At 50.3% G+C, this 12,861-nt stretch overlaps 1 protein-coding gene across 1 annotated transcript in view; it reads right to left on the reverse strand.

The window, feature by feature from the left end:
- LOC123375765 (phosphatidylinositol 3-kinase regulatory subunit alpha-like) overlaps positions 1-12,861 on the reverse strand; it is a 291,825-nt gene that overhangs the window by 156,971 nt on the left and 121,993 nt on the right. Inside the window, exon 5 of the mRNA XM_045027009.1 lies at positions 11,821-11,898. Within this exon, the coding sequence (XP_044882944.1) occupies positions 11,821-11,898 (78 nt within the window). The remainder of the gene's footprint in view (positions 1-11,820; positions 11,899-12,861) is intronic.

Here is a 12,861-nt window from a genome sequence, read left to right on the forward strand (position 1 = left end):
TCCCAATACCTAGGTTACTGGCTTTGCTGCACCATCCCTCTTCTCAGTTTACCTTCCCCCTTTTTTTTTAGTAAATCTTTATAATAAAAAAAAAAAGGGTTGAACTATTCAGTTAAATCCAGCATTGGCTGCTTTAAGGAGCTTTCCATTACTCTCATTACAGCTGCTTGGAAAATGTATGCAGTGCTGTAGCCATATCGGTCCCAGGATACTTGAGAGACAAGGTGGGGGAGGTAATATCTTTTATTGGGCCAACCTCCGCTGGTGAGAGAGACAAGCTTTCGAGCTCACCCAGAGCTCGTGTTCAAGGAAAATGCCCATTCTACTATCTTCAATCAAAAAACTTTTGGTTTCCCACAGGGAATTTCAATGAAAAAATTCCCTTTCCTTTCTTTCCAGAAGGAGCTTTCAAAATTAACGTTGTCATTTAGTTTGGGAACAGCAACTTTTCCTTCGCTTTGACTTCAAATGGTGTCAACTTTTTCCAGGTGGAAAGTAGTAAATAAATAAATAAATAAATAAGGCTGAGAAAGTGGGTTTTTCCTCAGTTTTAAACAAAAACCAAAAAACCTTTTGTCGCTCCTCTTTTCTGTGTGAAAACGGGGTGGGGAATACAAAAATCAAAAAGAAAAATCCAAAATATTTCAGTTTCCAAAAACTGAAACAAAAACGACCATTCAAGTCAAAACAAAATGAAATTTTTCATTTCATTTTGAACCGAGGATTCCAAATGATATTTTTCATTTCCACTTCCCCGATCGGCAAACAGAAACCATTTCTTCTGGAAAATGTTGATTTTTGACTAAACCGGGGTTGCTGAGGTGAAAATATGTCCATCCAAAAACACTGACCAACTCCAACCATGATGTATTGCTAACTTTGCATGTGCTCCGCTGACTCCTACTGGAAGGGACCAGACCAACTCAACTGTGTTTCATAGGCTCTGTGCCACTAACCACAGAAGAGTCTCCTTTAGCACAAGCGGTGATTTTGCACTAGGAGGGCCGATGGGCCGATGTCCTGTCCCTACTGACTTCCATGAAGTTTTGAGTGCTCATCTTGAAGCATGAAGTACTAGCTGGCTAGAGGCTCATTACATTATAGGATGGAACCGTGTAACCATTTTGAACATCTATAATTTAAATGCCAATGTCTCTCGTTAATTATGAAAGGCTGCCAGAGGGACAGAGATAGCTCTCTGATGCGGTACATGCATCTTACTTCTAAACTCAATGCGAGAAATAGCCCTATTCAATATCCTTTCTAAAATGCTTTGGACTCCACCATTCACACAACCAACCCCTACCTCACTGGAGATTTAACTCCAAGCTCTCTGCTTTCCCTCCTGCTGCCTATTGTGGAGATGCATTAGCTGCCTATTGTAGGGAGTAATTGCCATAAGCGGTTGATGACAGCAATCAGAAAGTTTGCCTTGCCGTTGTGACAGGCCAAATTATTTTACAAACCCGTTCAGCAGCCATCTCGGCTGAAGACCCATAATCTTCCGTGATTGGTTGAGCGGCTCCACTCACATCAAAGACAATGGGAAATCATGAAGCAAGGCGTTTAAATGAAAACCAATTGCAAGAAGATTATCCCCTTTCGGGGGGATATTTCAAGGGGAGGAAAGTGACATGACGACAGATCCATTTAGCTGCCGTGTGCCACTGAAGTACAAATTAACACTGCCCGAAAAAGGAAAAAAATGTCACTCCCATTAAGAGTCTAATGCCCGGAGGTAAGTTTGGAGTTTAGGCAAAATCCCCATGTTATAACTGGTTATAATCCTTTGCATTTATCCAGCCCTTTGCAGCAGGGGTTGCCAAAAGGAGTCAGCACAATTATGCCCATTTCACAGCACAGTTATGCAACTTATCCGAAGCCACCCAGGGAGAAGTAGAGGCAGGGACGGAATGCGGCTCCTGTCACTGCTTTGACACAGTATCATTTATTTGTATATCAGTAGCCTCTGGGAGGCCCAGTCATGGACCAGAGCTCCATTGCGTTAGGTGCTGTACAAACCCCCCAGGTGCCTTTCATCCAAAGATCCCAAAGCTCTTGCCACACATTAAGGAAACTTCTCAATGCTGCAGCCTTGTTACGCTCGTGTTACAAGGAGGAGTTGGCGCAAAAGGGACATTTCAAAGTTGTAGAACAGGTCTATGGGCTAGAACCAAGGACTCCTGAGTCCCAGCCCTGTGCTCTCTCGTGTGATTGGTTCAGGAATGGGCTGGGACGGGAGCTGGAAGTTGTGGGTTGGGCTCCTTGATTCAGTTGAAGGCTGCGCTTCCAGCTATAAGGGAATATTTTGTTGAAAGTATCTGTTTTCCTTGAACACTTTTTGATTATTTTTTTTGGTTGGAAAACTGAATCCAGGAAATTTTCAGCCCCAAAACCAATTTTTTTTCCCAGTGGTTTTTGGCCACATTTTTCGGGTGTCGTTTGTCAAATACTGAAACAGTTTCAGGTTTCAATGAACAGTTGAAATTTTCAGTGAAAAAATCCCCCATTGTCTGACCATCTGGAGTTCTGGGTTCTACTCCCGGCTTGTTAGGCCAACCTCCAGCAAGTCACTGCCTCTCTGGGCCTCGGTTTCCCCATTGGCGAGCCAAAGATAAACGCCATGGACTTGATGCGCACAGGGATTGCTGAGCTAAATTATTTACTGATTGGAAAAGTGGGTGGAGACAATCAAAGGCACCAGGGAAGGGCAAAGTTTTTTCCCTCAAGCCTCACGTCCCGCTTCCCAGGATGAAACACTCTCACCAGCTCACTGCCAAACGGAGCTGTGTTTGCTAAGAATCCGTTGGCACCCATTCCCACCCCAAAGTCCCAAGCAGAAAATCATTATTTCCCAGGAGGGAGAGGAATAGGCTGCAAGAGTGATTGAACTTGAGGTCCCTAAAATCCCGAGGAGTCCGGTGGCACCTTAAAGACTAACAGATTTATTTGGGCATAAGCTTTCGTGGGTAAAAAACCCATTTCTCCAGATGCATGGAGTGAAAATGACAGAAACAGGATACAGACTAACACAACTACCCCCGATACTAAAATCCTGCTACATCTTGGTTTGCAGGCACTGTGAAAATCGGCTTTGCAACGGGTAGTGCAAACCACTTCCGGGGGTGGAGGGCTTCCTACCTAATGGACCCCACCCACCAGGGATGAAACATGGCAGAGTTTTGGGATCAAACCCAGATCCTGCCTCTGGAAAGGCAGCTCGCTACACGGGCTCATAGCAGCACTTACTCGCCCATGTGCTGATTGCAACCTGCAGAGGAAAGATGGGCACGTGGAGGGGGAGTTTCGTGGGAGGTGGTATTTCATACAATTAACCAGACAGAATGCTGCTGGAGCAGGGCCCTGCTGAGCTCCCGAGAGGCAGAGCCAGCCAGCCTTCCAACCTGCAGGATCCAATCGGATTTTATGGCTATATTCAGCTTCCTCTGGAAAGTCTGACTCACTCGGAACAGGCTTCACTTTTCCCAGCAGGCTCAGTCCGATTTTCTGCTGGGTCCCCAGCTCCAGCACGAGGGCATGAATAGCTCCAAAGCCTTTATAGACTTCGGTGGCCCCATCCGGCGACTCACACCCCCACCTCCTCCCACTGACACAAGAGGAATCGTGAGTCACCCTCACCGCAAAGATTGCAAAAGAAATAACTGTGCAGGAGAGGAGCTGGCCTCTTGTCAGAGGGATCTGTAATGTGATCTGGACTGTAAATCACAAGAAGAGAGCCAGCCCAAAACAGAAACTACGGTAATGGGCACGGGATCAGAGCCAGCCCAGAATAGAAACTACGGTGATGGGCACAGGATCAGAGCCAGTCCAAGACAGTGACCATGGTGATGGGCACAGGATCAGAGCCAGTCCAAGACAGTGACCATGGTGATGGGCACAGGATCAGAGCCAGCCCAGAACAGAAACTACGGTGATGGGCACGGGATCAGAGCCAGTCCAAGACAGTGACCATGGTGATGGGCACAGGATCAGAGCCAGCCCAGAACAGAAACTACGGTGATGGGCACGGGATCAGAGCCAGTCCAAGACAGTGACCATGGTGATGGGCACAGGATCAGAGCCAGCCCAGTGTTCAGGCAGCAGCGTTTCCAGGACTTGCAGATGATGACTGGCCCTGGATCAGCTGACAGATTGAAGTCCCTTTCACTGGGGTACTGAGGGTTTCCAGAGGCAGTCGCTAGGGACTGGGAAAACCAACTTTGGCATTTCCCCTCCTGGCAAATGTGGCAACGAGGATGACGTCCACCCAAACGGGGCGTGAATCTAGCGTGGCTTCCCTCCGCCAGGTCCAGACACCAGCCTCTCGATCCTGGTTTCAGCCTCGCCGGGAGATTCACTCAACACACACTGCAGTCCTGTCTGGGCTACCAAAAGTGCCGCATTCCAACACAGCGGTGCAACCGGGCTGTGGATGATCACAGAGGGCAGCGGTGGTCTCCCGGGGATGGAGCACAGGGCCGGGGCTCCACTGTGATCTCTGTGGATGGAGCACAGGCCAGGGTCCCAGCTGCACTATTCAGTGGATGGATCACAGGGCCAAGGCTCAGCGGTGGCTTCTCTTCCCAGCTCTGCCTCTGATTTGCTGCGTGAGTTACACTCAGCGCGAGGCCGCTGTGCAGCCGGCGGGACAGAGGAGAGGGGGAGGCAGAGGGGCGCATTCTACTCCACTCTCCTGAGTGCAAGAAATGGGTTTCCTCAAACTCTCAGGGATCACAAGTGACCTCTCCTTGAAAAGCAAAGAGGAAAATCTCTGCCTGCCCCGGGAGACTGGAGAGAGACGGCCTCATGCTACAAAACCACCTGGAATGTCCGGACACTGCTGGCCAATGGGCCAGGGGACCCGATCCCAAACACAGTGTCACCCGGTCGGGGGTGAGTCGCCACCACCTCGAGCAGATCCTGGGGGTGTCTGGCTTTGACTAGCATTTATTGCTTGTCGTGCCAATGAAGTCCCTCTTAAGTGACCCCAACTCAGGCAGGTCACTCGCCTGCATTCTGCACGGCTGTTTCCCGAGGGTACAACAGGCAGCCCGGTGCTCAGCAGTAAAGTGCTCTGGGATCTATGGCTACCAAGTGGTTATTATAAGAAGGGCTATTTCCCCGCCTGGGTGAAGAGACAAGTGCGCGTGGTAACTCTCCGCCAGAGCAGGGCTTTACTCTTGCTATTAATGTTAATCGTTTTACAGCCCAGCCTAGAGTTCCCGATCAGGAACAGGGCCCACTGAACGAAGTGCTGTTCAAACACACAGTCAGAGACAGGCCCTCACAGTCTAAACAGGCAAAGATCGCTGTCTCCATTTTACACGTGGGTAACCGTGGCCCAGAGACACATAGGATGTGTCTACACTGGGACCCAGGCTTGTGGACTTGGTGTTTCCAAAGCCCATGCCTGAGCATCCGCACTGCATTGTAAACCTGGGTTTACAGTCGCTGGATCCAGGTCTCACAGCCAGGCTAACGCATCCACACTGCACTAGGCAGACCTTCTGACGCGGGTCTGCATCTTGAGCTGCGTCCACACTGCAAAATGACGTGGTTTGGACCCAGGCCCCAGCAGGACTTGGGCTCTGACCCACGCCCTAGTGCTTGTTGATCTGAGTCAGGCTGATTTGTGTGCAGACAGAAGCGGGGTTGGGCTCAAACCTGAGTCAGAACCTGGGTTTTGTGGGCAATGCAGACATTAAGTAACACCCCCAAGGCCTCATAGGGAGTCTGTAGCAGAGCAGAAAATTGGACCCAGATTTCTTGACTCCCAGTCCAGGGCCTTAACCACAAGACCAGCCTCTCTCTCCAAATCAAGAGAGCTAAAACATGGTTCATCAGCAGGCTTTCTTCTAAACACACAATCAAGAAAAAACACCATTTCCCCCCCTTTTTAATTCCGTGGTCTAAGCAGGGACACACACATCCACTGCGCTAGCTATCAGAATACACTAATCACAATCAGATCCTTGCACCACAGAAATCCAGGGCTGCGTCCTTTAGCTCAGAGATGCAAACCGGAGTTGGGGGGAAGGGGTTTGGTGGGGATCCAAGTTTCGTTGATCCAAAGTTTGGGGTAGGGAAGAGTTTTCTGACAGTCCTGGTGTCGGCTCAGCAGCAGCCACTGAGATCTACCCGGTTCCATGACTGTTCAACCCCCTGCCCAGTCGTGTTATTTAAAAAACCACACAAAAAGCCCTTTATTAAGGGCAGCTAGTTGCAGGAAGCAGGCACTTGGCAGAGATCAGCTAGGCCAGCAAGCGGGAGCAGAATCCAACCAAAGAGACCCACAATTATATCAGGCACCCCTAACTCTTCCCAATCAAACGGCCAAACTCATGGGTGGAAGGAGTTCACATGAGCCAGGCAGAGCCATAATTACTGCACCTGGTGCGTGCTGGCGACCGACAGGGCTGGGTGTGAAAAGAAAACAGGCTAACCTGCAATGCATTTTCCCCCCTTGGTGCCGGGCGAGCTATCTTTAGAAAGCCATTTCCAATCAGCAGCAAGCTCCGAGGAGTGGGCAGAGAATGCGGAGCCTGCGCTGGCCGGCTTTCTAAACCAGCGGCTTTGTTTCCAGGGCCAAGTGGAGACGGCCGGTTCTGTGACGCGGTACAATTAGGATGGGGAGAGAAAGGCTCTTAATGCAGGGCGGGGGAAGGGAATGATTTGGAGACAAAGGTGTCGCAGCCCAAGACCGTTGGGTATATAAGATTTGAGACCCGAGAAGCACACACACAAACAAACTCCCATCCCTGCCAAATGCCGCCTTTTCTCTTGAAAGTCTATCTCGGCCCTTAATGCTTGGGGCGGAGACGAGAGGCTAGTGGTGTATGGACTGCACGGCTGGCCAGTGGAGGAGCGACATGCTCCTGCTAGAGAAGGTGGATCGGGAACTTCTGGGCTCCCTGTCTCAGAGCATCTGGGATCAGTCCATCAAATGAAAAGGTGTCAAATTCAAAACAGACTGTGAGGCTCCGCGGGGACAGGACTAGAACCCATGTCTGCAGGAGGCCCACACCGCCATGCATTACCCCAGACCCTGTGGAGATAAACAGCACAGGAAGTCCCACCTTAGAAGGTTGGACTGACAGTGTCCCTCGTGGCCCCTGATTGGTCCAGGCACCCTATTTAAGGAGCAGTTCCAGGAAGGGTCCATGCAATGAGGTGGGCCCCCTGCCAGCAGTAGTGACTGATCTGCAACTTGGCTCACTCAGCCTACCAACCCCAGCTCAGATCCTTGGCTTCTGCCCATGAGCTCCAGTCCCGATCCCTGGCTTCGGTACTTGGCCTCTGGCTTTTACCCAAGAATTTGGCACCTGATCTCTGACTCTGGCAATAGACACAGGCTTGGGCCCTTGAACTGTTCCCTCCATCTCTGCCCCCTGGAATCAGTACAAGGACCCTGACCCCAGTCCCAAACTCAGGCTACAGCTCTAGGACTCCGACCTCAGTTCTGGCCCCCTCCAACCTAGGCCCCTGGACTCTGGCCCCTGACTGCCAGACACAGATGCAAGGAAACACTTTTTCACACGAAGTGTGATTAGACTGTGGAACTCCCTGCCACAGGATGCTGTTGAGGCCAAACATTTAGCACGATTCAAGGAGGAATTGGACCTTTATATGACAAACAAGAATATTCTAGATTACTACAGTTAATGCTAACAAATTTTGGAAGTGCCATTAAATCTCATGCTTTGGGGTTTCATCCAATCTCTAATTAGGAATTAGGAGGCAATTTAATATGTGGGGGGTGTGTGTGGGGAGGGGAGATTATCCCACATCTGCAACTGTGAAGTTCTTACTCTGGTGTTAGCTAGGATACAGGGCTATATGGACCTCCGCTCTGATCTGCTCTGATCATGCCCATGTTCCTCATCCCAAACCAACCATGAAACAGCGTGAAAAGCTAGGGCTACCCTCAGAAGAACAAGCAGGAGATTCTGTGCATGGCTTTAAGGGGCACAGTATTATCACCCCCATCCCCCACCCATCCAAACCCAGCATGTTTACCAGGCTCATCCCAAGAGCACGCCCAGCCGTACGGAGCAGAGCCCAGCTGCTCGTAGGATTCATCTCCTTTGCTGGCGAGATTAGCCCAGAACTCCTGCAGGGATCTCCACCTCCCATGACAACGTATTGTCTCCCTGCGCACCAAGCCCTAGACAGGTGTTGTGGATTGTTAACAAATAGCCTTACACCAGCGCAGAGGGACAGCAAGAGACCTACAAATCCCTTGTGGATACTTTCCTGGATTGGGGCCTGTTCAAGATAGCATTTAAGCACGTGCTTAACCTTAAGCCCACGCTCAAGTCCCACTGAAATCAATAGGATTTAAGTACACGTGTAATAATTTAGCACAAGCTAAAGTGCTTTCCTGAATACGGGATTTATTTCCCATTTGATCCCTATTCTGCAGGGATCAGGTTTTTAGACGGCACATCCTCAGTGGCAGGGACTGTGTCATTTCCCACGCCCTACCCTGTCCCCCAGCCATGGGGATCCATCCGTGCTTCATAAAATCAACACTCTAGAACCATCCTCGTTGATAGTCAAGGAAGTTATGGGGGGCGGGAAGAGGGGGAGGGCCCCAGGGAGGTGTGGTTTATAATATAACAACATCTGTTCCCGTAGGAGTCTAGATAAGGATCACCGAACCCAGCACTGAGACGCTGCCACCTTTGGGTGGTTTAACAGACACCCAGCTCTAGAACACACCAGTCTAGGGCGGGGCGGTGGGGCAGGGAAAGATGCTTAGGGCGACCAGACAGCAAATGTGAAAAATCGGGACAGGGAGTGGGAGGTAACAGGAGCCTATATAAGAAAAAGACCCCAAAATCGGGACATCTGGTCACTCTAAAAATGCTGCATCCAACCAAGCCATAGGAGGGCAGGATGGACTCACCAACGCTGGAATCTGGTCCGAACACCAAGGGCAAGCTCCCATCTAAAGTGGGGTCAGACAGTTGATGCTATTGCTGGAGCTTGGCCTTTGGGTCATTGTCTTTAAGTGGCACAGCGCCCCCTAGTGCCATGTTGGGGCCCTACTTGCACAATGACTCGGAGGGGCAAACAGTACAAAGGACACTCGCTGCAGCACCTGGGTTTCCCCGGAGCTCGCCAAACTGCGTGTCCAGCAGGCCAAGCTCGGCTCAGAGCTTCTGCTCTGCACCGGAATGAGCCCCCGGGGCACAGGCTAGGGGAGCCCCCCCTTATCACAGCAGCTAAGTCTATGCCAGGCAGGACCAGCCTGGATTCCAGCAGACGGCAGGGAACGTGGGAGAATGAATTGACGAGGCGCCTGCAGAAAGACAGCCCTGCCGTCCCAACCCCACCTCCTTCATATGGCTGTGGGAGCCCCACAGGCCTCCTCTAGGGAGACCCAACAGCATCACGGCTAAGCTGCAGCTTCATGCACGCGGTCAGAGGGAGCCGACCCCCAGGCGCAGTAAGGGATCTTAATTCCCCATGGCAGGGCACTTTCCCTGTCCCCCTGTCTCTGCCACACCAGTGCAGTTCAGGAGCCAGGCTGCTCCCCTCCAGGCAAACCCCGTGCCCGCCTCTGCCCCTGCTAGGCCGCATTGCAGCTGGTGAGGTCTTTGAAACGCCTCCCCACCCGTTACGGACTTGCTTCCTGGTTGTGCTAAAAAGCGATGAGCTCATTCATGTTGCTTTATATAGCTCTTCCATCAGCAACTTCTCCATAGCAACGCGGCCTGGCCTGACAGCTCCTCACGGGCCTGGGATGTCAGGAGCACGGCAGTGGGACCACCCCACCCCACCTATGGCGCTGCCTCTGCGCCACCTCGCCAACAGCCAGGCCCCACGGGCACAGGGTCAGCGCAGAGCCAGACCCAGGGAAGGGAGCTTTCAAGATGCAGCTCCCAAGCCTCAGCTGTGGGGCTGAGCGCCCAGCGGCTGGGCACTGCCTGGTACCACAGCGCCACCCTATGGACAAGTCGGGATGTAGGGTTTCTTTTAGAAAAGAAAGAGGAATATGCCTGGGACCCAGCTGGGAAATCTGCCCAGGATGGGCTGGGTTGAGGGGGAGGAGAGTATTTTAACGTTAGGGACATCAAAATGAGAAACAAATGTAATTAAAGGCACCACCCAAGGACGGTCAACTCCCACTGGCCTCAGTGGCCCCACAGGTGAAATTAAATCCCGCCCAGGACCCAAAGCAAGCTCTTCTGCAATACTGAAGCTTGGAGTCACTGGGGAATCTTGGCACCAGTGGGGGCCTGCAGGGGCCTTCTGTTGGCTCTCTGCACTGGGGTGTGCATCACCCCAGGACTGCTGGCACCCCACTGCCCCCCCAAGGCCCACCCCCTGCCTACAGCTCTCTCCCTCTTTCCCAGATTTTGCCATGGCGCTGGCCTCCTCCGTCATCAGGGCATTCAGCTGTGTCTATACCTGGCCATGCCATGCTGTCTGCTAAGGCACTGTGCAGATAACAAGGGTGATTGTATTTCCTTAAGAGATTTCATAGGGTCTAAGGCCAGAAGGGACTGAGCTCCTGGATAACCCAGGTGTCAGATTTCGCCCGATCACACGTGGGCTGGGCCCCATAACTTGGGTCAGACCCAACCATTCCAGGCCTCAGGGGACTGAACTTGTGCACCACAGAGAGGCCGAGATGCCACCGATGCCTGAGGCCCAGGCAGCGGCAGGGCACTGATCACACAGGATATGCCCAGATGATCCTAGCAACTGATCCATGCACCTCACTTTAGAGGAAGGTGAAAACCCCCTAAATCAAACTAGGCCCTGTCCGACTCGTGTGTCACCACTGGTATTAAGCAGTCCGTACCTGGAACTCACCTAACCATTCTGTAGACAATGCATGAGTCAGAAGAGAATCCAGCTCCCTGTCCTAGATCTGCATTGGCTAGGATGACCAGATAGCAAGTGTGAAAAATCGGGACGGGGGTGGGGAGTAATAGGCACCTATATAAGAAAAAGCCCCCAAAATGGGGACTGTCCCTATAAAATCAGGACATCTGCTCACCCTAGCATTGGCTCTGCTGATCTGACTCGGAAGGTGGCTTGGTAACACAGCCATTCTTCTGCCTATCCCCACGCTTTTCATTTTCACTTTCCTTTTAAATGGCTTCCATCAGCAAGATCACAATACATCACTGTCCTGACAGACTGTCCCACAGCATCACTACACAGCCTCTTCAAGCAGGAGCTACAGTTCCCTGTCTAGCGTACATGCAGAGCTGGCTGTCAGGAAAACCAGCTTTTTACTTTGGAACTGAGCCCATTTGATACGAACGTTACTGGGGAACAAACATGGAGTGCCACAGCGCCGTTGCTGTGGCATATAATTGCACTGTACGGATGCTATGTAAATAGAAAGGCATTATAACAAAAATCCATAGACATTTAGGAACTTCACAGCAGTCACTCTGCTGCACAGCACAGCCATTCAGACCTTCCCAGCCACAACAGGGACACAACTCAGATCTTCCTGCTCCAAAGGCAAAAGCCCGTAGCATTTGAACTACAGGGAAATCTCCATTAGCTGTCAGCCGTATAGGGGCTATGACACACACGCCGCTAAGCAGTTGTGATTCTAGCCAGTAGTGGGCAGTGCTGGCATATACGCAGCAGACAGTTCATTACGGCATTCTAGGACTCTTATAATGATATTGCAAGAACGCTAGATCCCAATGCTGGCTCACGGACACACTGCTCATGCGCAGGGAGCGCTCCTGTAATAAACGACCCTGGTTCTCCCCACTTCGCACACACCCGGTATGAAGCATCTCTGCCCATCAGGATGAAGGAGGGAACAGCGTGATGGTGGCTTACCTGTCAGAAGAGCCTGTTTGAGCTCAGGGTTGCTGAAGGAGCCAGGAGGGGCTCGGTAAAGAGCCTCATTGTCGATGCCTTTGAAACCAAAAGGAAAAAAAGAAATGAGAGTCAAGAATTCTGCCTCCAAAGCACCATGCAAACAAACCATGCTTTAACTCAGGTCTGCTCAAAAGGCCCAACGCACAGATGAGGTCAGCATTAGCGCGCCTGGGTCATCTTGTTTTGGGGTCTCTGTTCTGCTATCACCAGCCTGCAACCCCAGGTGTGTGTTGTGTTGTATGTGAGAGCATATGAGTGAAACGTGCCCTCTACTGGATAGAATCAGAACTGCATCACCATGTGTCAGAGTTAGGTGAATAACTGATTTTTTGATGTGCTACCAATTCTAAAAATAATAATAACCAAAAATAAATAAATAAATGAAAATGGTTTTGGGTCAACCCAAAATTATTTTTTTTCAATATGTTCAGCAAATCAAAAAAAATCGAAACAAGGTTTTGTTTCTGGCCAACCTAAATGTTATGCGTTGACAAAATTATATTGTTTCATTTTGATTTTCACCATTTTTGACATTTTGGATTGCTTTTAAATAAAATTACAAGGACATTTTGAAATGGAAAGTCATTTTGAGCTGAAAAATCAAAATGTTTCATTTTGAAAGTAGAACATTTCAATTTTTTTTATTTGTTACAATTTTAATTATTTTTACTGAAAGAATTTTGCAAAATTGACTCACATTTGCCTAATATGCCAATGTAGCTGAATCTGTGTTTTTTGCCAGAAAGTTTTGTGCAAAAAAATTTCTCGGAGCTCTAATCATAAGCCTCAGACTGCTACATGGGATACGGGCCTGAGAACTAGGGAAAGAAAAGAAGATCTGAGTTCTAGCCCCATTATCACCAGGAATTTCTGAGTGGCAAAGGCATTCTAGAGCACAGCAGCAAAAGTAAAGTGGCTACAGCTTTGTTACAGTCTGGGGGAGAGGTCGGTGTGCATGAGGAAGTGCAGCCATACAAGGGCCCTGGGAAATATTAGCTA

The sequence above is a fragment of the Mauremys mutica genome, chromosome 8, assembly GCF_020497125.1.
Source record: "Mauremys mutica isolate MM-2020 ecotype Southern chromosome 8, ASM2049712v1, whole genome shotgun sequence".
NCBI lineage: Eukaryota > Metazoa > Chordata > Testudines > Geoemydidae > Mauremys > Mauremys mutica.